We start from the raw sequence: 27,338 nt of genomic DNA on the forward strand, positions 1-27,338 counted from the left end.
GCTTCTGGATCATCGCAAGCAGTCCTGATCCAAAAGCATCAAAGTTCGAGCCAAGATCGACACTTAAAATGCTCGCGAAGGAACACGTTCCAGCCAGAGCCACGACACACTCTAGTCAACTAAACAATGCAACAAGAGAAGAGCGAAGAAGATCATCACAGCCGTCTGATCAATGTCACGGCCAAAGATCTAACGGCCGGAAACCGACGCCTTGTGGAGGTTCCGTACACAGCAACAATCTCCCACGCAATGAACACATTAGTTGCTAACTCTATCTCCGCCCTCCCTGTGGCTGCACCACCTGGACACTGGATCGGAGCCGGCGGTTCCATGATCATGGAGTCTGATAAACAAACTGGAGTTGTACGAAAACACTACATCGGTATTCTCACCATGCTCGACATACTTGCTCATATCGCCGGGGAAGACTCTGATCTCTCCGATCTTGATCGCAAGATGGGTTCACAGGTGTCATCCATCATTGGTCACTGTCTCGAAGGACTTAGTCTCTGGACACTGAATCCTAATACCAGCTTCTTAGAGTGCATGGAAGTGTTTGGCAAAGGGATCCATCGAGCTTTAGTACCAGTGGAGAGCAGCATAGAGAGTAGTAACACCATTGCAGGAGTTGAGTTGATTGAGTCAGCCTCTGCTTACAGGATGCTTACTCAGATGGATCTCTTGAGGTTCCTCAGAGACCATCACTTTGATGACCTCAAGACTGTCCTCTCACGCTCTATCTCCGATCTCAAAGCCGTTCATGATTCCGTATACGCCATCACAGAGAGAACAACTGTTTCCAGTGCCATCAACGTTATGAAGGGTGCTCTGCTCAACGCTGTCCCTATCGTTCACGCACCTGATGTACCACAAGAGGATCATCTACAGCTAATCAATGTAGGCTTCATTGTAGGTATATCATATATGCTTGGTTATGTATATTGTTGAAAATAATGTATACTTCATTTTGTGTGTGTTTTGAGATTGCAGGGGAGGCATAGGAAAGTGATAGGTACGTTTTCGGCAACGGATTTAAAAGGATGTCGCTTGCCGGAGTTGCAGACGTGGCTGTCACTCACAGCTCTGGAGTTCACTGAGAAAGCTACGGGGAAAGAGAGGGACGTGGTTAGTTGCGGTGTGGAAGCAACGATGGAGGAAGCCATAGAGAAAGTGGTGAACAGAGGAGTGCACAGAGTGTGGGTGATGGACCAACAGGGTCTTCTTCAAGGGGTCGTCTCCCTCACTGATATCATACGCTCCCTAAGATCTGCTCTTTTGTAAACGATGAACTCACTTTGTTTTTTTACTTTTCCTCAATAATCTAACAATGTAATCTTATACTTTGAAAGATCTGCTCTTTTTTTTAATCGACGAGCTCACGTCTTTTACCTCTCCAATTCTATTATGTGATCTCACGTCTTTTACCTCTCCAATTCTATTATGTGATCTTCGACTCTGGGCAACTTGGAATCACCCTTCATTCATCTAAAGTATGAGAAAACGAGGAGTCTAAATGCCTAACATTAATAATAATACAACAAAGTACAAACGTACAAATGACAATGAACTGAACTACATAGAGACATTAGTTCTACCGACACATACAACAACCACTCATAATGTTAATGCTACATCTGAAATCACAACAAACTCTTCACGTTCTGTGCTCTGTGCAGAACGATATAGGTTTTAACAGCTCACGGAAGCTGCAGCGCCCTGCTGCTGAACTTGATTCGCCTCCAAGCTTCTGTTTGTGTCTTCTGCCTTCATGTCGTTCTTCTTCTCCTCTGCTACTGCTGTTGCTGTTGCAGCTTCTGTCTTCTTAACATCAGATTCCTGGGTTTCGTTCTCCTTATGTGCTGCAGCTTCTGTCTTCTTAACATCAGATTCTTGGGTTTCGTTCTCCTTATTTGCTGCAGCTTCTGTCTTCTTAACATCAGATTCTTGGGTTTCGTTCTCCTTATTTGCTGCAGCTTCTGTCTTCTTAACATCAGATTCTTGGGTTTCGTTCTCCTTATTTGCTGCAGCTTCTGTCTTCTTAACATCAGATTCTTGGGTTTCGTTCTCCTTATTTGCTGCAGCTTCTGTCTTCTTAACATCAGATTCTTGGGTTTCGTTCTCCTTATTTGCTGCAGCTTCTGTCTTCTTAACATCAGATTCTTGGGTTTCGTTCTCCTTATTTGCTGCAGCTTCTGTCTTCTTAACATCAGATTCTAGGGTTTCGTTCTCCTTATTGGCCTCAGCTTCTGTCTTGTTCTCATCAGATTCTTTGGATTCTTTTCCCTTATTTGCATCAGCATCTGCATCAAGGTTAGGCTCACCTGGGGTCACATTCTGTTCTCCGTTAGCTTCTGTTGTCGCGCTGCCTTTTTTCTCGGTCTCTTCCTCTGCAGGCTTCTTCTCTCCATCATCCTCAGCAACAACTTTCTGAGCCTCTTTCATTTCAGTGTCCTTGAGGCCTTCAACTTTGGGAGGTTCTTCAACTCCACCTCCACCCTCAGTCTTTTTCTCCAACTCAGAGGTATCCACTTCAACAGCCTCTTTCTTGTCCGCCACAACTTCTCCCTCTTTGGTCTCAGCCTCAGTCTTTTCACCGTCCTTCCCAGCCTCAGTTTTTTTACCCTCTTTGTTCTCCTTCTCAGTCTCAGTCGTCTCAGCCTCTTTCTCCTTCTCACCCTCTGCGTTTTCCTTCTGTCCATCCTTGTCAACATCCATGTTGTCCTTCGCAGCAGCCACTTCGTTCTTCTCAGCAGCCTCCTTATTGTCCTTCTTTGTGAGAGACGATCGTCTCTTCTTCAAGAGGGGTTCTTTGTCCGGAGTAGGCGTCGTTGCCTTCACCTTTTGGCTGATCCTTGAAGACCTCCTTGGAGTTTCCCCAGTCGTCCACTCAAACTCAGAGATGACAGGGTTGCCAGGATGAGCTTTCAGGTACTGCTCCAACTGCTTACGCGAGCTGATCTCTTCACCCGTTGGGGCCACGAACACAATCTCTGTCTTTCTCGGAGTACCAGTTCTTTTTGGATAAAACTGAAACAAACACAAGCTTTTACTAATCAAATACCAAAGATATATGCACTAGCAACAACACAGGACGCAATCTATAGGAAACCCCCAAATTTTATCAACCAAATCTAGGGTTTAGGGTGTATTCATTAAAAAAAAAACCCTAATTTGACCCCCAAGAAAGACCTAACCGTTAAATTCTCATCTAATTATACTATCTCAACATAAATTCAACATAGAAAGCCACAAAACAACCTCGAAACAAAACATTTCTTGAAATCCCCAAATCGAGCATAAACCCTAGACCATAAGAAACCAAAGAAACTAACTAAGAGTAGAAAACAGAACAGAGAAACAATCCTTACACAGACAACATCGATTCAAGGGAGAAAAATAGTAATCACAGCAGTATTTTCAAGAAAACAATGACAAAAAAACAAGAAGAGGGAAGAAGATACCAGTTTCTTCCATGAAGCAGGAGCTGGTAGCTCAATGGAGACAAGTTCTTCTGTGTTATCCATCTTCGTATCTCTTCACCTGACACAGTACCTAACTCTCTTCACTTAATAACCCTTCTCTCTTTAGACACAAAAAAAAAATTCGGACTTCTTTCCTTTCTGGTAAATAAGCTGCTGCAAGAACCGTCGTGAATGGATATGTTTGCGTGTCTCTTCTGTTCTGTCTTAATTTTATTTTTTAATTCTTTTTCCTTTTTTTTTATTTCGAACTAAAAATTGAATTTTTCTGTATCCACGTAACCCACGAGAGCGAGAATGATGGATTTACACTGGGACGACGTGATAGTTTAGTGACAGACCTCTTTGAGCTCAACACGTGTCCTGTGTAGCCGACGCTTTCATCGATGGATAAGGAAGCATCTGTTTCCCGCTTAATAAAGTAGAATGGAAAGTGGGGTTGAGGTCCGGTTACGTGACCGCTGTTTTTACGGCGAATATGCTCCTGTTTTATTCCCTTACTCTGCATTTCTACATAATAAAAGCCCAAGTTTAATGGCCCAATTACTATACCGGAACATATTTTTGTTTTATAATTTATTTTGTGATACTTTAAAATAGGGCTGGACATTTGGGTAATTCGTTCGGATTCGGATATTACCCATTTGGGTTCGGGAAAATGAGTTTAGAAAAATAGAACCTATTGGGTATTTTTAGATATATGGGTTCGGTTCGGTTTGGGTACTATCGGGTTCGGTCGGTTTGGGTTACAAATTTTAGAACCCGATTAGTACCCGAACTACTAGGTACCCAAAAAAATATAATTAAATTTAAATAAATTTAGTTAAATTTTGACTTACATAACAAAATATTTTAGATATTTTGATTATTTTTAATATTTAGGTGTAAAACTAAATGAAATATTCAAAATTATAATCATAATTTGGGGGTGATTGCATTATATTAATGATAATTATTATAAATATGTTTATATGTTCGGGTTTAATGAGTACCCAAACGGGTACCAGGTATTATCCGACCCTAACCCGAACCCACGGGTATTAGAAAATAGAACCTAATAGGGTTTTATAGGCAAACCCGTACTCAACCCGAACCCGGTTTTTCGGGTCGGGTTCCGGGTTGGGTATTCGGGTACGGTTTTTATGCCCATACCTACTTTAAAAGGCCAAAAAAAGATGTAATACGAAAATTCATAATCAAAATTAAACACAGGAATTGTTTTCGTGTCATTGGATCAATTTAGGTGGTTTAAGAGATGGTTTCACTCCAAGTCGTGGAGTGTTATCTATATCATGGTGGTTAAAAAATGCAATGGTTCTCGATTGGGTAGCGTTGGATCCGCCTAGTGTTCCAGGGTTGTACTTGATCAACCATTGCATTTGTTTTGGTCCAAGTCTATAGAGGTGAATGTAATGTTTCTTTGATTTGGTGAATGAGAAGTTGATGTTGAGAAAAAAAAAAAAAAATTAAACACAAGAAAGATCTCACCTGGAAGGTAGGATCAATGTCTAAGTGGGTTAGGACTTAGGAGACACCAGACATGTCCCAGATTGAGATAAAGATTGGTCAAACCGACAAATTGGTCTTAAAGATGACGATGGTACAAGTACAACACGGGATATTTTCACATTTAAGGTGAAAGCGTATGAGCCACATTCCCAGTGTTCTTTGATCCAATTCCAAATGAAAGATAATACAACAAGGGCTTTGAGAGCCGTATAACAAAACCGAAAAGAAAAAGAAAAAATCGGAAATGCCCGAACCAGTATGTATGTATGTTTTCTCCAAGTCTTCTTCATCAGTCATATAGACCTTCTTGTTCCCATACGTCCACTAGAAAATCCACCATTTCCTATACGCAGCAGCAAATCTGAATATAAATTGACTGAGATTTTCCCCCAACTTCTTGCATTCGGGAATTAGATAACTTACGGTGAGAGGAATGGGTTGGGGAAATAACTTGTTGCTCCCAAGCAAGTTATCATATGATGCTGCGTTCCAACTGCAAATGATAAACATTATAACACTGTCAGACTTAGCCTTAGCTTTTGAGGAAAACAATAGTGTGTAAAGGAGCCACTCACTTTAACTTGGCTCCTTGATTGCGATCCGGCAAGTTAGTGGGTTTTTCCTTGCCCACCCAACGCTCACGTGTCTGATTCCAAAGAAGAAGACCTGCAAAAACACACATATATATATATATATATATATATATATATATATATAACCATCACAGAGAACTAGCGACTAGAGCATAACGCGAATCCACAATTAAAGTAGTACCTTGATTTACAAATTCAGGAGGAGCATTGGTGTTCCTGGCACCAGAGTGAGAATCAAAAGTCTGGTTGGAAGATAAGCTCCCCTGAGAAGGGAAGGTGATGTTGTCCATATCAACAGTGCTAGTTGACCAGAAATCTTCGGAGACACTAGGTTTCTTAATAGGTCGAGCTATGGGATTGGAAGGTGGATCCTTCAGAGTGGCGGCGGCAGTTGATCTGTGTTCTCTGTAGCAAGCCACGCAGCCACTGCTCTGTTACAAAACCATAACCTTCTGATCATTGCCCAACACACATCCCTACTAACTTGCTAATTGTAGTTTCAAATCAATCAAAACTTCTGCATAAGCAAAACAACCTTACTTCTTCCCAGCAACAATACTTAAGGTTTATCTATCACATGAACAACATATAAACGAAGGAACAAAACCCATCAAACAGAATCTAACAAATCTAAAAACATACAAATAAATAAAATAAAATCGAAAGGAAGAAGCGCACCCCATCGATTTGCAGAAAGGGAATTATATAAACCCAGGAGCTCCGATAGATCTGGAAAGCTCGAGATTTTCAGAGAGGGTAATCAATGATCCTTGTCAAATTAACACACCAATTAAACTAACACAACCCTAGAGATTTTTTTTTTAAAAGGCAAAAGAAGAGCCAATCAACACAACACACCGTACAAAACATGTTTTAATAGTAATAAAACAAAGCAAGAATCTTCGAATCATATATAGTTTTTGCTTACCTGATTGATAAATCTCGTTGGTTAATAATAATAAAGTCGCTTCCTTTATCAAACTGGGCATCTAAAAGGGCTCCTTCTTGAGGAAGAAGAAGAAGGGGGCTCTGCCCTCTTTACGTTTTCCCTTTCTCCTTTCGCTTTGAAATGATGATTGGATTGCTCTTTCGAAGACCCCAGACAAGTTAATATTAATTCATCCCCCCCCCCAGCCGTTATACGGATCCTCTGCTACTGAGGCTATTCTTGTAATCTTACATAATCCAACATTATCACAAGTAATAATTGAAGAAAATGTATATGTGTTTGGTATGAGCTTAATACATAATTAAAAAGTCAAAATAATTGTGCATCTTCTTCCATGCTTTGTCCATTGTCTTATACTACTCGACCCCACTCTCGTCATAATTCCCAATTACAGCTTGTATTCGTTATAATGTTAATAGTCGATAATGAATAAAAAGAGTCTGGAACAAATCTATATCAAGAATAGAAGAAAAAGAGTTGTTAACCGTTTTGTAAGAATACATTTTGAGCATTCAAGATTATGTATATAGAGAGATGATCGTTTAGGTGTCAACACATTTCTCACGATGAAGAAAAGTTACAAAAACCATAGTTTTTGGCTCTATGCAGCACAACAACACTTTCTCCATTTGTAGCAGGACGACAAGTCACACTCGCACTTTGAAAACACTGAGCTCAACCAAGACCACATGCAGCACTTATTCTTCTTCTTCTCCTCCTCGGTCTTCTTCTTTTTCTTGTCCTTCTTCTTCTTCATCTTGCTCTTTCTTGTCTTCTTTCTCTTCTTACTCTTGTTCCCACCTGCAGGAAGGGAATAATATTGATCCCTTTTGGGGGGTGGTGCATATAAGCAATAGAAGTTGCTGGGGATTGAACTCAAGGGGACATCTTGAGTTGACAAGGAGTAGTACTTCTCTTGATGAATACGACTCTGAGTCTCCACTCTTGTTTCTCCACTCTTTATCTCTCTCACTTCAGATCTCTTCTCTTTTGCCTCCTCTGGTGTGGATAGCAGAGACGGGGACATCAAAACCTCTTCAGCTTTTATATTGGTTTGACGAGGTGCTTGAGCGTTTGACTTTCTATTCCCCTCAAATGTCAGACTAAACAAAGACTCATTCGAAAGTTCGCTCCAAGTCACATCCCCAGTCTTGCCAAACACCGATGGAGGGATTCTTTCAGGATCGTAGTTCCCTACACCTTTATCCATCAAGAGAACTGGTGGTCGCATCTTGACATGAGTGGAACCCGACATTTCAGTGCCTTGAGAAGAAGAAGAAGCATTTGAAAACTCCCCATTGATCTGCTGATGATGACTCTTATCCTCAGAAGAAGATGCTTTGGACTCTTTCAAGTTGAGCTCTATGGCATCATCCCATGAAACAGAGGAAGACAATGAAGAGAAAGACAGGGATGACGATGTTAGGAAGATCTCCCTCATAGGTCTTGAAGCTATTTGTCCTCTGAGACTACTCATACTCTCAGATAAAGCTCTTTATCAATGCACTTTTCTGTTTGTTAGCCTTTCAACATATTCCGCAGTGGTCGCTGCGGTTATAAACTGCTTCCATTTCCATGACCATAGCTGATAGAATATGAAAGCGGTTAAATTTTCTTATATGAACAGATGAGGTTCCACCCCTTCAGAAACTACCACACTACTTGGGTGAAAGCTGAACCCGTGAGGCCATCATCACAATCTATGTCCACTCTTTTGCCTTCAAGAAAGCCGTAAGAATAATGATTTTGAACAAGACTAATCAAAATGAAGCCAAATCATTCATGACTAATTGGAAACGTAAAGCATAAGTATGAAATTCAACATATAATCTAACCTTAATTATATTTGAACAACCAAAAAAAGAAACAATAAAGAGCTAGAAAATGAAAAACAAACGAATTTATGGAGGAAAAAAATTGAAAAATGAACAAAGAGAACACCAAACAAAACAAACAAGTTCGAATTTTAGGAAATCAATGACCTGTAAAATTGACAGTTGACAGTTATCAGTTGCAAACAGGAGAAGGAAACGGTTGGTGGCATTTGGTGGTGTTTTTTTGATAGACCTCAATGGTTGATACAGATCACTTCTGTTAAAAAGGTTGGTCACCTTCTTTACCTGTCTGTCCTTCGCGCCATTGCTGTAAAACTTAGAACATGTGGACATCATTACGGCCCAATTTAGGCCCATACTGATTCAAGCGGGCGAAATTGGTTCACACACGAGAGAATATCAGAACACGTGTAATATACGCAAGTGAGTGCCAAAATTGGAGGATTCATAAACCCGTAAAATTCGCTATTAGGCAACTTTTGCCTTTTGGTTGAAACACCTTTGGGTGTCCCTCTTGCAAAAAGTTTTCCTCTTTCGAATTTTAATTCAATCACGTGATTTTCGTGTTTCAAAAGTTTTGTGTTAGTATCCATCGTCCCAGTAAAAAGTATCATCATAGGTAAGTTAATTTTATCCCGTATAAAAATAACCAAGAGTTCATATTTAATTTGTTTTATAAAAAAAAATAGGGAGATTCTCAAAAATAGCACCAAAATAAGTTTTTTTTCCAAACTTAGCATAACATTTCTAAAATTTCAAAAATAGCACCACTTAATTATTCAAAATTAAATCCTAAATTCAAAATACTAAACTTTACTATTCAAAATACTAAATTTTACTCTTCAAAATTATATCCTAAATGTGAAATTGAGAACCCAAACCTAAAAAAAAATTTCTAAAAATTGATTTTAAATATTTTAATATGTTAAAATAGTGATATTTTTGGAAATTTATGGAATGTGTACTATAATTGTCCATGAAACTTGTTTTATTGCTATTTTAGGGTATTTCTCAAAAAAATATTGGTTAAGATTCATAAATTGTTTTCGTCGGGATAAGACTTGAACAAGGATTCTAAAAACGCAAGATTTGTAAGAGAGAGTTCTGTAAAACGCTGTATCACGAACCATAAAATTAGTCATATTCAATAATTTATTACCGTTAGAAGAAAAAGAAAAAAATGATTTACTACCATGAGTATTATTACATCATCAAATATCCAATCGTATAAGTAGCGACTAAAGTCTATAGCAAAGGTAAACAGAAAACATTAAATTAAAAGGCATGGATATATATAATTCAAAAAGAACATCACATGCAAGTTCCAAACACAAATATGAACAAGATTTAATGAAGAGACTACAATTATGAAATATCGGTCATGGACTCATGCAAGTGTGGGGACCTTGTGAATAAACCAGCCACCACCTAGCTAATTAACAGCCCGGAAACAAAAAAGTATATACCATATTATATATTTTATATTAAATATAAGCATACATTAGGCTAAAGATGTTTGCTCAAAAATTATAAGGAAATAGATATGAGATTGACACCTAAACTTGCCTTAATCTGGACCCAATCCGTCGACAGTTAGGGCTTCGGCTGTGAGTACGGTTACCAACTAAATTTGTGGTTGTGGACAAAACCTTCTGCTAATTACACAATATATATATATATATATTCATGGACCACCCCTTATCTTTATTTTGTCCTTTCTTTTACTTTTAACTTGTTGTACATGTTGCCTAATTTCATATAACTTTTCCTTCTGTGTATGTTGTTTTACATTTGATCGCGAGTGAACAACCACTTTTCCCAGCGCTTATCACGTGTTTTCTTAAAGTGGCAATCATTTTACGGTTTACTAATCCTCTCAAAATTCACTACTGTAGATTGACTCCCACTTAGTTAATCAAGTATCAAAACGTAACAGCTTATAGATCGACGATATATACACGATTTACAAATTGTATAATATTTACATTATATCGTGGAGATGTTCATATCATCATATGTGTAGAGGATTGGATTGATTTTGGACAATGTTTAGTAATTAGTGTTGGTTGTTAACCAACATATAGTAGTATTATATAATGAAACATTAATATGGACTGATGTTTCCGTCTTAATTACCACTCCGCTTAGATATAAAACTTTGCAGTTAATGGTGAACGCAAAAGGCTTATACGTACGTACGAAGTTGTAAACAAATATAAGCAAGCATCAAATTAAACAGAGAGAGGCGTAGTACGTACGTAGCTATATGATGTGGACGATTGATTAGGATGTACGTGTATATGCTAAAAACAATATACACGGCCATGTGATACTTGTACAACTTGTGCCTCTCTACATATATACGATTCCAACCTTCGAAATTTACATTGTTTACACTTTTAACCATCCTTCACACTAGCAATCACTCTATACCAACAACTCCAACTAAATTCTCTCTCTCTGTAATAGAATAGCGAGGACGTCAAATGTAATAAGAGTAAGAACAAGTACAGCCCTTTTCATCCACCAAAATTTAACCTATGTATATAAATATACACAACATTATAATCATTTACCAAACATCCATCATACATATATTACTCATCATCAAGTTCCTATTTTCTCTCTGACAAACAACACAGAGTAAGTAAGAATGGTACAGACGAAGAAGTTCAGAGGTGTCAGGCAACGGCATTGGGGTTCTTGGGTCGCTGAGATTCGCCACCCTCTATTGTACCTATCTTCTTTCTTTCCTTTTTTCTGCGTTATACATTTATTTCTCCTCTCTGATCCTTTCAAGTACATAACCACATACATATATATACACATGATCGCTTCCCATAGTTTCTTTCCTCTCCTTAGCTAACACAGGAACCCCATTTTGACATCTCTACAATTTTAGATACTTATCAACTCATAAGTTATTGCTTAATTGACTATATAATATACACCAGGCTTAGTTATTAAATTTTGACATGCATGATATTTATAAAAAAAAAGGAAACGGAGGATTTGGCTGGGGACGTTCGAGACTGCGGAGGAGGCAGCAAGAGCCTACGACGAGGCTGCTATTTTAATGAGCGGCCGCAACGCCAAGACCAACTTCCCCCTCACAAACAACAACAACACCGGAGACACAGCCGAGGGCAAAACCGATATTTCATCTTCGTCCTCGATGTCATCCTCATCCTCGTCATCTTCATCGCTCTCTTCCATGCTCAGCGCCAAACTGAGGAAATGCTGCAAATCTCCATCCCCTTCTCTCACCTGCCTCCGTCTCGACACTGCCAGCTCCCACATCGGAGTATGGCAGAAACGAGCCGGTTCCAAGTCCGACTCCAGCTGGGTCATGACTGTCGAGCTCGGTCCCGCCAGCTCCTCCTCCCAAGAGACTACTAGTAAAGCTCCTCAAGAAGATCTTGGTCCGACCACTGAGGTTGAGGTTGAGGTTGGCCGCGGCGGAGAAGAAGGGTTGGATGATGAGGAGAAGGTTGCTTTGCAAATGATAGAGGAGCTTCTCAATACCAACTAAATATTATTTGCTTGCATATATGCACCTGTTTTTATTTCTGGTTTACAACCATAATAATCAACTTATATACCGTATATTTTATAATTTTATATATCGTACGTTTTTATATTCAAATGTGCTAGCTAAATTGTTTTTCATATTTCCACATTTGTATCAAATAAAGTATTAGTGTTTGTAACTAAAATCCAGAGGTGACCTTTTATTTCTTTTTGTATTCTCTCTATTAGGCTTATTCACTCGCATACTAATAACAAAATAAAATAATGTTACATAGTACTCACGATAAGCCTAGGACGTGAAATTATAGCAAAGCTTCTAATGAGGGCGACTTTGTCTCCTGATTAAATGAGACTAGTCAAAGGGGAAACAATACAATTTCTAATGTAATGAGATCATTAATATATAACTACAGTTTCGTTTAATTATTCGGATACCCAAAAAAGTACTTATTAAAGAACGTTGAATCGTTAAACTGAATTTGGGTTAGGAAGAATTAGGTTCGTTTTCAACTTTTCATCAACCAAATCATAATTCTCTTATGTACGTAAGTCATTCTTTAGATAAACTAAGTTAATGTATGAAGATTAAATATAAATAATCAAATATTTGGAAGTTACCTAATATTTTCGCTGCATCACTCTCTACTAATTAATTAAGTTTTTTTTTTTTTTGGGGTCAAAACTTTATTAAGTATGTATGTGAAACAAATCACATCTAAAATAGTCTTGATTGATGTGTTATATATATATCCTCCTTCGTTGTATTAAAATAAAACCAGGGAACTTAAATTGTTGGTGAAATTAGGTTTGTAATATATCATGTATCCCCACAAAACACATGCATTCAAAATTTGTTCTTTTGATTGAGACTGTTTTAATTTTTACTTTGCACGCATGATGATACTATATACTAGACTACATGGTCTACAACAACATTATTGAATACAATTTACACAATGCATTCCCAGGAATCCTAGCAACAGAATCTTGTATTTTGCCGCAATTAAGCTTCAAGGTTTTTTTTTTTTTTTTAGAATTATAGCCACTATAATAATAGAAATGCAACTCTAAATGCATTATTGTCTGTTTCAAAGTTATTGAACCGTCGTTATGGGGTACGTATACTCGGAATAATACCGATCGAGGATTGAAGATCAATAGACCATTAAATGAATTCTGAATTCGAGACGGCTAATTGTAATTTTACGAACTGTAGTTAATAATTCTGTTATACAGAGAAGATCCATATATATTTCAAGAGTTTGAAAAGAAGATGCTTAGTTAGACAAACGAAAAGAAAAAAGACTACTCTAGTCGTCTACAAAACGTATTTTGTCTAACCGAGAGGGGAAGGTGCATTAATTTAAAAAAACCGAAGGATTTTTATTGATCATGGACGTATCTTTCATATCTGTTCTGTATTTGTATATAAATCATCAATCGCACTCGCACACCATGCATCATGTATTACCATGTGAAATAATATCAACGTCTAATTGTGACGTTTTGCATCAACGACGATGACTGAATCCTCCTTAAACCTCCCAAATCAACCATTTGATATATTTGTCCTCCAAAATTTGTACGATTAAACATATGCAAATAAATAAATAAAATCCAAAAGTGTTGTAACACAAACGTGACATCAATGAATATATATACAGAAATAGCGAGGAAGTTATTAAAACTAATACTACATCATCATCACACATTAAGTTAACAAAGAAGAGTGAATAAAGTTAAGGATTCTTTAGGATTCAAAGAGTACAATCGAAGGGTGAAGGCAAAACGAATTAGGTTAAGGAAGAGGTTCGACTTTCACTTCCACAGTAGCTTGTTTGTACTTGTTTGTGCTCATATTTATGACTTGTCCTATTTCACTGTAACCATTCACAACTACTGTATATAACAATACAACTTTTGTTTTCCATTAATTTAAAAAAAAAAAAACAACTTATTTACAAAGAAAGATGGTAGTATAACATGCAAGTAGTGGAAAAAAAGAGGAAGAAAACGAAATAATGAAGATAACAAGAATGAAAAAGGTGGTCTCTACTTTCTCTTGATAGATTTTCGAAACAATGACACATTTCCTTATTCTCGACATTGATGTTGACCTCTTCTTTTTTTCAACTATCAACATCTTCTCTTCCCCATTATAATAATAACATAACTAACTTATCAAGTAGTAATCTATATACATCATCCACCTAGTCTTTTTTACTAACATTTTATACCATCTTACTAAATGGCGAGGGGGAAAAAAAAAATAACAAGAAAGACATGGGTACAATTATTCATTTAACAGATTTGGCTATTTCAGTTCAGACCCAATAAATGAGAGGCCTGTAGGATTTTTTATTGTCAATAAGCGGAACCCATATTCTGAAAGAGAAGGTTCGAATGCATGTGTAAATTACGAAAAGGTCCCTTTGTCGTTTTAATTGAGTGTAATTCGCGAAGATGTCTGAGGTAGAAGAAGAAGAGAAGTAAAGCTAGAATCGAAAGAAGAAATCGAAGGAAGGAAGAAAGCATTGAGAGGGGAAGATCATGATCCTAGCAGTGTTGTTCGCCAACTCCGTTGGGAACGTTTTGATCGAAAGGTTTGTTCGCTTTTTCAGATCCCACCCAATTTCTGTTTCCCTCCCAGATCTTATCATCCATTTCCGCAGCTTGTTTGTCAATTTTGATCGGAAAAATTATTGGCCTGTTTGGCTGATCTCTAATTAAGGTTCGGAATCGAGCATTGATGTTCTTTGTGGATCTGGTGTCCCATCGGGGTTTTGACATAGTTTGTCAGATTTTAGGGATTTCGATTTAACTTCATGCTTCCTTGAGTCTTATGGTTGAAAACTAGACTTCAATTCCTCTCTGTAAACAGTGGAATTGGATTAATCTCAAATTCAGCATATGAATTTTGGAAGAGAATGTGAGTTTGTTTCATGTTTGTGATGCATTTTGATTTGTTTCTATTATTCAGTGATAGATAGATGTTGTTGATGCTATAACTATGCCAGTTGTGTTCTCTTATCTGAAAAAAAAAAGCATTTGTGGACTTTGGCTTGCAACAAGTAGAGCTCAAATCGATATTCATTTAGGGTGTTTAAACACCAATACATGTGAGTGACTTTTTTTGTATACTAGTGTTAGTAGGAAATCATCAGAAGCCTTTTAAATCTTCTTGTAGGTTCAATGGAGTTCCAGCTGAGGAACGGCTGCACTGGAGAACTTTCTTGGTTAAGTTGGGAGCAGATAATCTCAAAGGCGTTAAAAACGAAGAGCTTCTTGTCGCTTGCCACAAGTAACACTTTCAAACTACTACCTCTAGTCTCTCTCTATCCCTGTGGCATTTTGTAGCTAATCTTGAGTATTCTTTTTTTTGTGCAGGTCTGTTTATATAGTGTACACGATGCTAGGAGATGTTAGCATCTTCCTTGTTGGCAAAGACGAGTACGATGAACTTGCTTGTAAGCGTTTTTCTCCTCTTTTGTTAACCAACTGATCTCTGTTTCACTCGGAGTTTTTGAATCTGTGCTGCTTTTTTTTTGTTGTGTGGTTCAGTGGCAGAAACCATATATATCATAACAGCGGCTGTGAAAGACGTATGCGGAAAGCCCCCAACAGAGCGAGTGTTTCTGGATAAATATGGAAGGATTTGTTTGTGTCTTGATGAAATCGTTTGGAACGGACTTCTCGAGAACACTGACAAAGACAGGATCAAGCGACTCATTAGATTGAAACCTCCTTCTGAGGTTTGATTTGGTCCAACCTACCCATACATTCTTCGTTTAATCACTCTTAAGACATTTCCGCTTCTCCACAGAATGTTTGTTTGTTAAATCACTTCTTTCTGTATATCAACACATTCAGCTACTGCTCTTGTTCTATCGGTCCATTATGTAGTATTATTACATTTTGTAGTGTTGTTGAAGACCTAAAGAAATGGTTTGTGTGTAATTTGTGTTCTTCGTTACATGGGAACATAGCAATGGGCCTACCAAAATTAAAGCCTTTTCAGGAATAATGGGCCTACCCCTTTCTGAATAATGGGCCTACCATATGTTTGAACTATATGTGTGTCAGTGTTTAGTGAAACAAATATTTAAATCGAAAATTTAAGATGTGAAAGAGAAAGAAAGTGAAAAAGGATTATTAAATCTTGAGTTGGATCCCAAAGTAGGTTATATCGACCCTTCGACAAGAGAAAAAGGCTATAGATGAAAAAGTGACAGTCCAAAGTAGATTAAAGAAAAGTGACTATTGTGGATGTTTGGTTGAAGTAAGTGACGATCTACACTCACTGAAAATATAATAATATCATATCAACACATTTTAATGATATCTCAGCATATTATAAATTATGGGGCATGGATGAACTTATAAAATGAAATCATAAGTTCATGCGAGATTAGGTAAAACGTAACAGTCATCCTAAAATCCAAAAAAGAAATTCTCGATGTAAATGTGTTGCACGATAAACAAAGGGACCTGCCGACAAACTTAAAAAAAAAAACAATAAACAAAGAGACCTGATATTTTCATTTTATTGTTTTACTGCAAAAAACAACAAAATTCTTTCATCAAAACAATAATTTTTTTATTTATTTAATTGGTGTTTTTATTTTAATCATATTTTCTCTTCAAATTATACATTATATGAAACTAGCCAAATTACTGCCAATGCTAATTTTTTTTTCTTTGGTCAAGAGTTAGTTTTGAAAGCTATAAATCTATATAACTATAGTGATATACGTGGAAATATAAATTTAAATAGTTTCACCAAATATCCAAGATAAAACATCAGAAACAAATTCATGTCGTCCACTTTACCGTTCCATTGGAGATGAGTCGACGCCAAATATAGTGTGATGGCGTCTCCCTTGGTGTTGGCCCAAAGAAAATTTCCAAAATATCCTCAAACCAAAATCAGCTGGTAAATGGGGCTGCCAAAAAGAAACAAACACAAAGTTTGGTAATCGGGACAGGCCAATTTGAACTGGACACGGCAACAAATGACCAAAAGAGAAACGTTTGATAATTATGCTGACGTGTCCCATAAATATTATTGGTGTTGTTAAAAGGAAAAAAAAAACGACGAGTTGTGATTGTCCGAGTCAGCTTGTTTTGGGGTCCTTACGTGTTGAACTCATCCTGACACTTCCCGGTTCACAACCCTGTTTCTACCTTTCTCTTTACCAATCACATCATTTTCAGTCATGTGGTAGCAGTTGTCGTCGTCGTCGTTCATCCCCTAGGTAATCATCTTCTAATCATATTCCTTTTACGTAGTGATTTACCTATTTACGTACGTACTAGAAGATAAGATTAAACATCCTTCGATCTAAAATTCAGTTGCAATTATTGACTACATCTTCATTTCGTTTTTCTTTTCTTTTTCTTGTTGTTTTAACCATTTTGAATATTTTAAACTATTTATAGTTTTGTCGTACTGTCAATTTTGTTTACATATATCTAAATCGATCGACGTCCCGTCACATTACTCAACTTGTAAAAGACTAACCTCCTTACGGTAAAATAAGCTCCTATAGGCCGAATTTGTTTGGTACGTTCATTAGGATATGATGTGATAGTCGTAAACTATGATTAAAACTAGACTAATACATTTAGATTTTTCATTTTATATAATTTTATATCGAATTAATCAATTTAATCAAGGAAATTTTAAGACTTCTACTATTTAAAGTTTGACGTATATCTATTATTTTTAAAAAACTCAATAGAATTAAGTTAAATTATCTGATCTATATATGTGTTTGAAACTCTTATAATTAATTTAATTAGATTATTTGATTGATAAATAGAGACATATCAAATTTTCGTATAAACAAGAGTTAATACATGACTTAAAATTTCAATTAAAAAAATAAAATATGCTGATCTTTTATACTAGAGGCCTTCATCTTTTTTCTTATATACTCCTAAAATAATTAATTCCTAAAAATCAATAAAAATAACTAATTGCTTTGACGCCTTCTATAAATAACCATCATTGGCCAAGTGTGTTTTGATCATCGGATAAGTTCCGTGGTTATCCCATTGACCTTGCTTCAACACATGCACAACTATATATATTAAATACATGTATATATATCATTCTGCAATCGTCTTTTTCAATCATTCTCGCTTGTATTAACGTTGACACCTTTGTCTTTAGATTGTTGATCAGAGGCCGCGTTGTGTGCTTTTTTTTTAATTCTCTCCCTATCTTAGGAATTTTTTTTCTTGGGAAAATGAAGGAAAACGCAGGAAACCCATTGCATCTCACGTCACTGAACCACGTCTCTCTCTTGTGCCGATCCGTCGATGAATCTATGAGCTTTTACCACAAGGTGTTAGGGTTCATCCCGATCAGAAGACCTGAATCCTTAAATTTTGAAGGAGCTTGGTACCCCCTCCTATTAGTTTATCCATATTTTATTTATATATTAAAAATAAAGGGAGTTTACAACCAAAACAAATATTAGTAAATGGGTTGGTATTAATTAAATGTTTGTGTTTCTTTTTTGGGTTTAGGTTGTTTGGTCATGGAATTGGAATACATCTCCTGCGGTCCCCAGAACCAGAGAAACTTCCTAAGAAAACTGCCATTAATCCCAAGGATAATCACATTTCTTTCCAGGTTATTTTTTGTCATTCTCGATTTAGTCCCTCTTTTTCAATATATTTGTGTGATTTTAAAACTCTTAAACATAAGTTATACGTCCTCTGTATTTAGATTGCTAGATTTATGTATCTTTTTGTGCAAAACACGGTTTCAGATTTTGTTTGTTTGTCATGAAAGAAAATCCAAAGTGGCTAAATACTGAGCTGTTAAGCTCCTACCTAAACGCTGAAGGGTAGAGTTTGATGTGATTTATGATAACTATCAATGAAAGAAAAATTGAATTTGTGAGACAAGAGAGACCGAGAGAAAAAGGACAATAGAAGGTAGGGCTTTAGTTAAGACTTTTATGAGGTAGACGTATTCATTGTTCCGACGATTATTGACAACAAACCACTTGCATGGTCTCAAACAATCAGCGCATCCTTTTCTTTCATTAAGAAATGTTACTAAGGATTAGGCAGCTAATTAACCATTTGGTTTTGAGACTAGAAGAGGAGGTTGATCCCAAAATGTTATAGTATTTACTCTGTTTTGGCATAGATTGTATATACTGATTACTAGAGGAACTTTAGTCTGGAAAATATGAGTTCTGAACTGTGGAAATGCAGTGCGAGAGTATGGGAGCAGTGGAGAAGAAGCTGGAGGATATGGAAATCAAGTATGTGAGGGCGCTAGTAGAAGAAGGAGGGATCCAAGTGGACCAGCTCTTCTTCCACGACCCTGATGGCTTCATGATCGAGATCTGCAACTGTGATAGCCTCCCTGTAGTCCCCCTTGTAGGAGGAATGGCTCGGTCCTGCTCAAGAGTCAAACTCCACCAGATGGTGCAGCCACAACCGCAGCAGACTCATATCCACCAAGTGGTCCATCCTTAGGCGCATCTCTGTTGTGTTTGTGTGTGTGTATTAATAGTGTGCTTGATTTGAGTGTAATCAATAAGAGACCGATGTGAATCAGCGAATGTGATTCCCCTCGAGGAAATGACCATTCTCTTTGCTCCACATGCTATATAATATAATCAAGGGAAATAATGCTTACATATGTGTGTATTGGTTTATTTAATTAGTTGCTTCGAATTAACGCTTTTGTGCAATGCAAACAAGAAAATGTTTAATCTAGAGCCTTTCCAAGCTAGTTCGTATAGAAGTATCCGCAAGACATGTATGGCTCGGATCGGAAAACTCCTCTAAATAGACAAACTCGCATAATTCCCTTTGGTTGAAAAAGTTGATATATTTCCAAGGCACCTTACATATTTATTATATTGTAATAATAAAAAGGACCAGAGATTTTACCCAAACAAAAAAAAAGAAGAAACCCACATATAAAAGAAAGAAGGTCTTAGAAAAAAAACGATCTAAAGCTATAAATCAATCGTCCATATGTTGGAATCCTATGATTTATAACAGTGTATATATATAGCAACGAAAAGAAATAAATAGAAGTAATACATAAAGAGTACATGTGTGTGTATATTCACTATTGATAAATGGTGTTAATTAAGGGCCTCGGGAGAGCATGTTTTCGATGGATTCGAGACGCTGAAGAAGAAGCTGATTTCTGAACTTTGAGATGAAAGCTTCAGCGCACTTGTCCACGTCCATCGATGCCTTCCTCTCCACCTTCATATTCCTTGTCTCTGTTATAACAATGTTAGTGGTACCGTTACCACTCTCTTTTGCGGAACTCATCATCTTCTTGTTGTTGTTCATGGTGGATATGTATGTGTATAAGAGTGCTTGTGTTTCCTAGTGAATTGTTAGATGTTGGAGATGATCCGATCGAGACCTATATATAGGGGATTTTGAATTGAAAAATAATAAGATTTGAAGGAAACGAGAAGACTTTTTCTCTTTACGGAAACCATATTTGAATGTTGAAGGAATAATCGAATCTTGAATCTCAAGTTATATACGCGACTCGGAGCCGGAGGAAGCACCGCCTCTACTTTATAGTTTATTAATTCTATTGAATTTGTATTGTACTCTTCAAAAATTATAAGCATATATATGGAGGATGTACTAAAACGTTTGCTATTGAATTTAAATACCAGCACAAAGATTAGAACTATTTGGTTTTACAGTCTCGACTTATTGTTTTAAGGGTGGTATTTAAGAAAAATATATATACATTGGCATGCATTCGTATTATTTTTAATTGTTGGATATACATATATCCATGGAATCTAAAAGTTTGCTTAAAATAAATGTAAAAGAGGTTGCCTAACTACACACTGAATTTGACTTTGTTAATTAGGAGAAATAAGGAAGCAAGATTCCAAAATGCTATATATAAATATGACCATTATTTTATTAACAAAATAAATTTCACTTTGTTGTTTTTTCTTTTAGTACCGCATGAATTACGGCTTAAGCTAGCATTGGAGCTGTAAACCTTCTTAACTCACCGTCACCGCCCAGTCTTCTCCATTGTCGCCGCTCCGGTAACCCGTACCGCTTATTTTTTACCAATAAGAACAATAAAATATTAACCAAATTAAAGAAGAGATCATGTGGCTTAAGTTAACTTAACATATAACCTAACTCCAAACCAAACTTGTTAATTTTAGGCAGATTCTTTGAATCATACTATACTTTCAAAAAAAAAAAAAAAAAAAAAAANTAATATACATATATTTATACCGGATATACTGCAATATTGGTTTTAAACTTCAAAGCCAACTGCATATAATCCAACATCAATCGATTACTTTTACACATTTGAAATTAAATATATGGATTTGAAACACTACTTTAGGATGTTATTTGGTGATTTGAATCACTTGTTTATCTATTACTACAATTTTCCTTTATATTTAAAATTACGTACGTAGTTGGCCTGTGGTGGATTGCTCCGTATAACATCACTAACGCATATATATAATCACACGAGTAAGAATGTTTTGGTGCTTAATGCATAAATAAACTAATTAACAGAATATTATAACTTAAAAATAGTAGTGCTGTAAATATAATATAGAACAAGATAATATTAATATGCAAATGATCCGCCATATCACAACAAATAGATAATAGTTATTAAGGAGTAATCTTTGGGATATAATTTGATTACAATATCTTGATTAGAATCTCTATTTATGTAAAGTGTATATTCTACATTGCTCCTCTAGAATACCCTAGCTGTTCTACATTTATGTATATTTTGCTTCTCTGTAAATAAATAAGATCATCAAGTCATATTACGTTTTACATGATATCACAGCAGGCTTGACATCAAACACAAGTTTTTTTTTTTTTCTACGCTTCTTCATCTTTCTCTTTTCAAATTTCTCTATGTCTTCTTCTTCCTTTCCTACGATGACTGACACCATTGTCACCAACAATCAAACACTCCTTCATGTCAATATGACAAACGTCACAAAACTCACTCAAACCAATTACCTTATGTGGAAGCTCCAAGTTCGAGCCTTGGTCGATGGCCATGGTCTCGTTGGACATCTCGATGGTTCTCAGCAGATCCCGCCGTCCACGCTTACCACCAACAATGTTGTCTCTGACAACTCCGCCTTTGTCACATGGAAGCGACAAAACCAACTGGTCTATAGTGCCCTTCTTGGTGCTATTTCTCTACCGGTTCAACCTATTCTTTCTCGCACAACCATCGCCTCTGAGATCTGGACTACGTTGGCGGAGACGTTTGCCAAACCCAGCCGTGGTCATATCCAGCAATTGCGAGATCAACTAAAGGCGTGGAATAAGGGGAATCACACCATTGATGAGTATCTTCAAGGGCTCACTACTCGTTTTGATACTCTCGCTAGCTTGGGAAAACCAATGGAGCATGATGACCCGATCGAGAACATTCTTGATGGGTTACCCGAAGATTATCGTCCTGTCATAGATCAGACTAAAGCTCGTGATGTCTCTCCCATCATTGCCTATGTCCATGAGCGTTTACGCAATCGTTAAGCGAAGCTTCTATCCAAGGCGTCTCTCTCCATGCTTCCTATCACCGCCAATATCGCTACTTAGTGCTTCAATAACAGCAACTCCCATCAGTCCTCTTCTCAGCGGTCTGACCAGCGATCTTATCGTCCCTACCTTGGGAAATGTAAGTTCTGCAATACCCAGGGTCATTCTGCGCGTCGTTGTCCTCAATTTCAGAATCATCCTTTTGTCTCTCGTTCTTAATCACAAACAACTTTTACTCCCTGGCAACCTCAAGCAAATCTTGCACTTGGCTCTACAGTCAACCCTGAGAAATGGATGCTAGACAGTGGGGCGACTCATCACATCACCTCCTACTTGCTTATCCTTTCACTTCATTAACCTTATTCGGGTGATGATGTTGTGGTGATTGGTGATGGCTCAGGTTTGCCGATTACTCACAAGGGTTTAACCACTCTCCCTACATACTCTCGCTCTCTATCTTTACGCGATGTCTTATGTGTTCCCCTCATTCATAAAAACCTTGTGTCGGTATATTGGTTATGTAATACTAACAATGTTTTGGTATCATTCTTTCCTGCTGCCTTTCAGGTGAGGGATCTGATCACGGGGGCCTATTGCTACAAGGAAAGACTAAAGATGGTTTGTATGAGTGGCCAGTGACGAGGTCTCAAGTTCAGGCTCTCTATGCTTCACTCACATCTAAAGCAACTATCTCATCCTGGCATGCTCGTCTTGGTCATCCTTCTTCTATCACCTTACAAGCTGTTATTTCAAAATTCTCTTTACCCATTTCCCCTTCTACTTCAGAACATTTGTCTTGTTCCGATTGCTTACTTAATAAAACACATAAACTGCCCTTTTCAACATCTTCTCTTCGATCAACAAAGCCTCTTCAATATCTTTTTTCGGATGTATGGACATCACCTATTCTCTCCCATGACAATTGCAAGTATTATGTTATATTTGTTGATCACCACACTCGCTATACATGGCTCTATCCACTGAAACAGAAGTCTGATGTTAAACCTACTTTCATTGCCTTTAAAGCTTTGGCTGAGAATCGTTTCAACACAAAGATACAACCCTTATGTTCCGATAATGGTGGTGAGTATGTAGCCCTTCGCCGCTTTCTTACTTATCATGATATTGAACATTACACAACTCCTCCACACACACCCGAGCTCAATGGAATATCTGAAAGGAAACACCATCATATTGTGGAAACGGCCCTTGCTCTTTTTTCCCGTGCGTCGATGCCTACTCCATACTCGCCGTTTGCGTTCTCCACAGCAACATATCTCATTAATCGATTACCAACTCATGTGTTGCAGCAGCAGTCTCCGTTTGAAAAACCTTTTCAAGTTGCTCCTAATTACGACAAGCTGCGAGTCTTCGGTTGCACTTGTTATCCATGGCTACGACCTTATGCTTCACACAAATTAGATACCCGGTCTAAGCCATGTGTTTGCCTTGGGTACTCTGCGTCTCAAAGTGCGTATCATTGTCTGGATCTCACCACTGGCCGTCTGTATGTCTCGAGACATGTACAATTTCTCGAAACTGAGTTTCCTTTTGCTCGATCTAAGTCTCCGATTAATCCCTCACCAGCACCGGCCTTGTCACACTCATTGGTCACTCCTCGGCATTCTCCGATCCGGCTTTCCCCCGTTGATCCGCTCCCTCACTCGCCATTGTCTTCCAATTCCCCATCGCCGGCGTCGTCAACCCTGGTACGTTCTTCTCCTTCTCTTTTTCCGACAACCACAATTTTAATTGAGCCCACTGCTCCCTCTCAAAATGGGCCGTAACCCACGGCCCAGAACCACACACTTAATTCTGCTTCAGTTCATCCACACCATCTCAATGCCCAAACAGTAAACATTCCCTTCAACCAAAACCTGAGGCCCAAATCGATGATCCATCTCCAAATCAGCCCAACAAAACAGCCAAACCAGCTTTATCCCCATTACCATCTCGCGATATCTCGTCCTCATCTCTTCGGTCGTCTCCGGTTTCGTCACCCTCTGTTCCTCCATTTGTGTCTCCTTCACACTCTCCATCTCATTCCTCCGGTTCGTCGTCGTCACTCTCGTTGGAAGCTCAGCAACCACCAGCTCTGCCGCAACCTGTTAATCACCACTCCATGGCGACATGTTCAAAACTGGGTATACGAAAACCGAATAAAAAGTATGGCCTTGCTGCTCGTCTTGCTCACTCACAACCTCGTACTGCTCTTCAAGCTCTTCAGGATGATCGTTGGCGTCGTGCGGTCACGGACGAAATCAATGCACAACTTCGAAACAGAACTTGGGATTTAGTACCTAAACCATCCTATCCTATTACGATTGTGGGGTGTCGCTGGTTTTCACAACGAAATACCACACCGATGGGACAGTGAGCAAATACAAGGCACGCCTCGTCGCAAAAGGATACAATAAACAATCGGGTATGGACTATGAAGAGACGTTCAGTCTTGTTGTCAAATCCACGACTATGCGTGTCGTTCTGGGTGTTGTGGTTGCTCGAGATTGGTCGATTCGTCAGCTGGATGTAAACAATGCTTTTCTGTAGGGGACTCTAACTGAGGAAGTGTACATGTCTCAACCACCCAGTTTTATTGATGCAGATCGGCCTTACTTTGTGTGAAAATTGAACAAAGCTATTTATGGTTTAAAACAAGCACCAAGGGCTTGGTACTTGGAGCTAAAGACGTATTTGATTACTGCTGGCTTCGTCAACTCTGTTGCCGATACCTCTCTCTTTATTCTCCGACGCGGTACCTCCATTGTTTACTTGCTTGTCTATGTTGACGACATACTTGTCACTGGTAATGATAAAGCTCTTCATCTTAGTACACTTACGAATTTGGCTGATCGATTTTCGGTTAAGGATCATGAAGACTTGGCATACTTTCTTGGCATTGAAGCTTCTAGCAACTCCACTGGTTTGTTTTTGACTCAACAGAAATATATACTTGATTTGCTAACAAAGACAAAGATGCTCCATGCGAAACCAGTGCAAACTCCGATGGCTGTCACTCCGCGGATAACTGTTCATTCCGGTTCTCCTCTTTCTGATCCTACTGAGTACAGAAGTGTTGTTGGGAGTCTTCAATATCTCGCTTTTACAAGGCTTGATATCTCCTTCGCTGTTAATCGGTTGTCACAATATATGCATCATCCCACCGACCTACATTGGCAAGCTGTCAAAAGGGTGCTTCGTTATTTATGTGGCACACCCTCTCATGGAATCCTTCTTAAACGCCAAACACCTCTAACTCTACATGCTTATTCCGATGCTGATTGGGGTGGTGACAAGGTTGATATGGTATCTACTAATGCTTACATAGTGTATCTTGGCTCTAATCCTATCTCTTGGTCCTCGAAGAAACAAAAGGGTGTTGCGCGATCGTCAACGGAGGCTAAGTACAAGGCTCTTGCCAATGCTTCTTCTGAGCTTATCTGGGTCTGTTCCTTGTTAAACGAACTGGGCATTCAGCTACATGTCTCTCCAATAGTCTACTGTGATAATATTCGTGCCACATATTTGAGTGCAAATCCAGTTTTCCACTCTCGCATGAAACATATTGCGATCGATTACCACTTTATCCGACAACAGGTACAGAACGGTTCTCTGCGGGTTGTTCACGTCTCCACTAAAGATCAACTTGCCGATGCACTCACGAAACCACTCTCGACTGATGCCTTCATTAACTCTTCTTTCAAGATTGGAGTTACGCAAAGCCCCTCCATCTTGAGGGGGCATATTAAGAAGTAGTCCTTGGGATATAATTTGATTACAATATCTTGATTAGAATCTCTATTTATGTAAAGTGTATATTCTACATTACTCCTCTAGAATACCCTAGCTGTTCTACATTTATGTATATATATTGCTTCTCTGTAAATGAATAAGATCATCAAGTCATATTACGTTTTACAATAGTAACATATATTTTTGAAACTCATCAAAATTTAAAATGATCAAATTTTATTACAGGGTCCGATTTGAGTACTGATTTGGCAGACATCGAAGTTAGTACAAGGATTCAGATATAATAATACAAAATTGAAACTGAAACACAATTATGTTACTTGTTTCTATAAAATGCAAAGCCAAATTACACAGATTAATACAAGGATTCAAATATATATTTTATTACACTAAGTAGATCAATACTTTGCTTACTACACTTTTTAAAAACTCGAACCCAAAATTGCTCCATGAAAGTTGACCCAATTAGTTAAAACTTGAAGAATATATTAAGCTATGCAATTGGGCTGCCACAATAATGGGCCGAACGAGCGGTTATAGGCCCAAAGAGACATAATTTCCAAAGAAATGACCGCTCTCCACCGAGACCAAGCGACGGCCACCATGGAAACCCTTTTCAGAGTATCACTTCGTCTACTTCCGGTTTCCGCCGCCGTGACATGTCGCTCGATCCGTTTCCCCGTCACGAGACCCGGTTCCTCATACTTGCTGAACCGTAAGCTGTACAATCTGCCGTCATCTTCCTCATCTCTGTCGACAAAAGCCGGTTGGTTATTGGGTCTGGGAGAGAAGAAGAAGAAGAAAGTGGAATTACCGGAGATAGTGGGAGCTGGAGACCCGGTTCTGCACGAGAAAGCCCGAGAAGTTGACCCGGAAGAGATAGGGTCAGAGCGTATTCAGAAGATAATTGATGATATGATTAAAGTCATGAGATTGGCTCCTGGAGTTGGCCTCGCTGCTCCACAAATTGGTGTTCCCTTAAGGGTAACTGCTTTTACTTAATTCCCACTGTTTCAAGGCGAAAGATATATTGAATTTGTTATCCAATGTTGTGATACATTACAGATTATAGTTTTGGAAGATACAAAAGAGTATATAAGCTACGCACCAAAGGATGAGATTCTTGCTCAAG

General features: G+C 38.0%; 10 protein-coding genes and 1 long non-coding RNA gene across 22 annotated transcripts in view; 6 read left to right on the forward strand and 5 right to left on the reverse strand.

Moving 5' to 3' along the window:
• LOC104740219 (SNF1-related protein kinase regulatory subunit gamma-like PV42a) lies at positions 68–1,391 on the forward strand. 2 transcript variants are annotated; one of them, XM_010460752.2, is made up of 2 exons: positions 68–909; positions 991–1,391. In XM_010460752.2, exons 1-2 carry the CDS (start codon positions 127–129, stop codon positions 1,279–1,281), a joined length of 1,074 nt encoding a protein of 357 aa, XP_010459054.1. In that variant the 5' UTR covers positions 68–126; the 3' UTR covers positions 1,282–1,391. The 2 variants fall into 2 exon arrangements, with proteins under 2 accessions (XP_010459054.1, XP_010459055.1); XM_010460753.2 differs by having other exon boundaries at positions 69–897.
• LOC104740220 (methyl-CpG-binding domain-containing protein 10-like) lies at positions 1,506–3,698 on the reverse strand. The gene is made up of 2 exons (XM_010460754.1): positions 3,462–3,698; positions 1,506–3,027 (listed from the first exon to the last, which is right to left on the reverse strand). Exons 1-2 carry the CDS (start codon positions 3,522–3,524, stop codon positions 1,690–1,692), a joined length of 1,401 nt encoding a protein of 466 aa, XP_010459056.1. The 5' UTR covers positions 3,525–3,698; the 3' UTR covers positions 1,506–1,689.
• LOC104740221 lies at positions 5,030–6,701 on the reverse strand. 10 transcript variants are annotated; one of them, XM_010460761.2, is made up of 7 exons: positions 6,510–6,700; positions 6,260–6,310; positions 6,117–6,151; positions 5,763–6,012; positions 5,564–5,654; positions 5,412–5,481; positions 5,030–5,331 (listed from the first exon to the last, which is right to left on the reverse strand). In XM_010460761.2, the coding sequence occupies exons 4-7, from the start codon at positions 5,869–5,871 to the stop codon at positions 5,278–5,280; spliced, it is 324 nt and encodes a 107-aa protein (XP_010459063.1). In that variant the 5' UTR covers positions 5,872–6,012; positions 6,117–6,151; positions 6,260–6,310; positions 6,510–6,700; the 3' UTR covers positions 5,030–5,277. The 10 variants fall into 10 exon arrangements, with proteins under 10 accessions (XP_010459063.1, XP_010459065.1, XP_010459064.1 ...); XM_010460763.2 differs by having other exon boundaries at positions 6,260–6,350; XM_010460762.2 differs by having other exon boundaries at positions 6,260–6,387.
• LOC104740223 lies at positions 7,085–8,376 on the reverse strand. Its single transcript, XM_010460765.2, has one exon. It carries the CDS (start codon positions 8,005–8,007, stop codon positions 7,132–7,134), a length of 876 nt encoding a protein of 291 aa, XP_010459067.1. The 5' UTR covers positions 8,008–8,376; the 3' UTR covers positions 7,085–7,131.
• Positions 10,942–12,083, forward strand: LOC104740224 (ethylene-responsive transcription factor WIN1). Its single transcript, XM_010460766.1, has 2 exons — positions 10,942–11,098; positions 11,366–12,083. Exons 1-2 carry the CDS (start codon positions 11,019–11,021, stop codon positions 11,895–11,897), a joined length of 612 nt encoding a protein of 203 aa, XP_010459068.1. The 5' UTR covers positions 10,942–11,018; the 3' UTR covers positions 11,898–12,083.
• On the forward strand, positions 14,361–15,853 carry LOC104740225. Its single transcript, XM_010460767.2, has 4 exons — positions 14,361–14,499; positions 15,084–15,197; positions 15,284–15,363; positions 15,458–15,853. The coding sequence occupies exons 1-4, from the start codon at positions 14,447–14,449 to the stop codon at positions 15,652–15,654; spliced, it is 444 nt and encodes a 147-aa protein (XP_010459069.1). The 5' UTR covers positions 14,361–14,446; the 3' UTR covers positions 15,655–15,853.
• On the forward strand, positions 17,901–19,562 carry LOC104740226. Of its 2 annotated transcripts, XM_010460769.1 has the most exons (4): positions 17,901–17,998; positions 18,154–18,302; positions 18,431–18,536; positions 19,130–19,562. In XM_010460769.1, exons 2-4 carry the CDS (start codon positions 18,229–18,231, stop codon positions 19,394–19,396), a joined length of 447 nt encoding a protein of 148 aa, XP_010459071.1. In that variant the 5' UTR covers positions 17,901–17,998; positions 18,154–18,228; the 3' UTR covers positions 19,397–19,562. The 2 variants fall into 2 exon arrangements, with proteins under 2 accessions (XP_010459071.1, XP_010459070.1); XM_010460768.2 differs by having other exon boundaries at positions 17,923–18,302.
• LOC104740227 lies at positions 19,735–20,462 on the reverse strand. Its single transcript, XM_010460770.2, has one exon. It carries the CDS (start codon positions 20,231–20,233, stop codon positions 20,021–20,023), a length of 213 nt encoding a protein of 70 aa, XP_010459072.1. The 5' UTR covers positions 20,234–20,462; the 3' UTR covers positions 19,735–20,020.
• On the forward strand, positions 21,839–22,450 carry LOC104743317. Its single transcript, XM_010464414.1, has one exon. It carries the CDS (start codon positions 21,839–21,841, stop codon positions 22,448–22,450), a length of 612 nt encoding a protein of 203 aa, XP_010462716.1.
• Positions 26,508–27,338, reverse strand: part of LOC109128596 — a 1,873-nt gene continuing 1,042 nt past the window's right edge. Inside the window, exons 2-3 of the long non-coding RNA XR_002034998.1 lie at positions 27,021–27,214; positions 26,508–26,956 (exon numbers count right to left, since the gene is read on the reverse strand). This is a non-coding gene — a long non-coding RNA (uncharacterized LOC109128596). The remainder of the gene's footprint in view (positions 26,957–27,020; positions 27,215–27,338) is intronic.
• LOC104740228 (peptide deformylase 1A, chloroplastic/mitochondrial-like) overlaps positions 26,754–27,338 on the forward strand; it is a 2,129-nt gene continuing 1,544 nt past the window's right edge. Inside the window, exon 1 of the mRNA XM_010460771.2 lies at positions 26,754–27,190. Within this exon, the coding sequence (XP_010459073.1) occupies positions 26,774–27,190 (417 nt within the window). The 5' untranslated portion in view covers positions 26,754–26,773. The remainder of the gene's footprint in view (positions 27,191–27,338) is intronic.

The sequence above is a fragment of the Camelina sativa genome, chromosome 14 (genome assembly GCF_000633955.1).
Source record: "Camelina sativa cultivar DH55 chromosome 14, Cs, whole genome shotgun sequence".
In the NCBI taxonomy this organism is placed as follows: domain Eukaryota; kingdom Viridiplantae; phylum Streptophyta; class Magnoliopsida; order Brassicales; family Brassicaceae; genus Camelina; species Camelina sativa.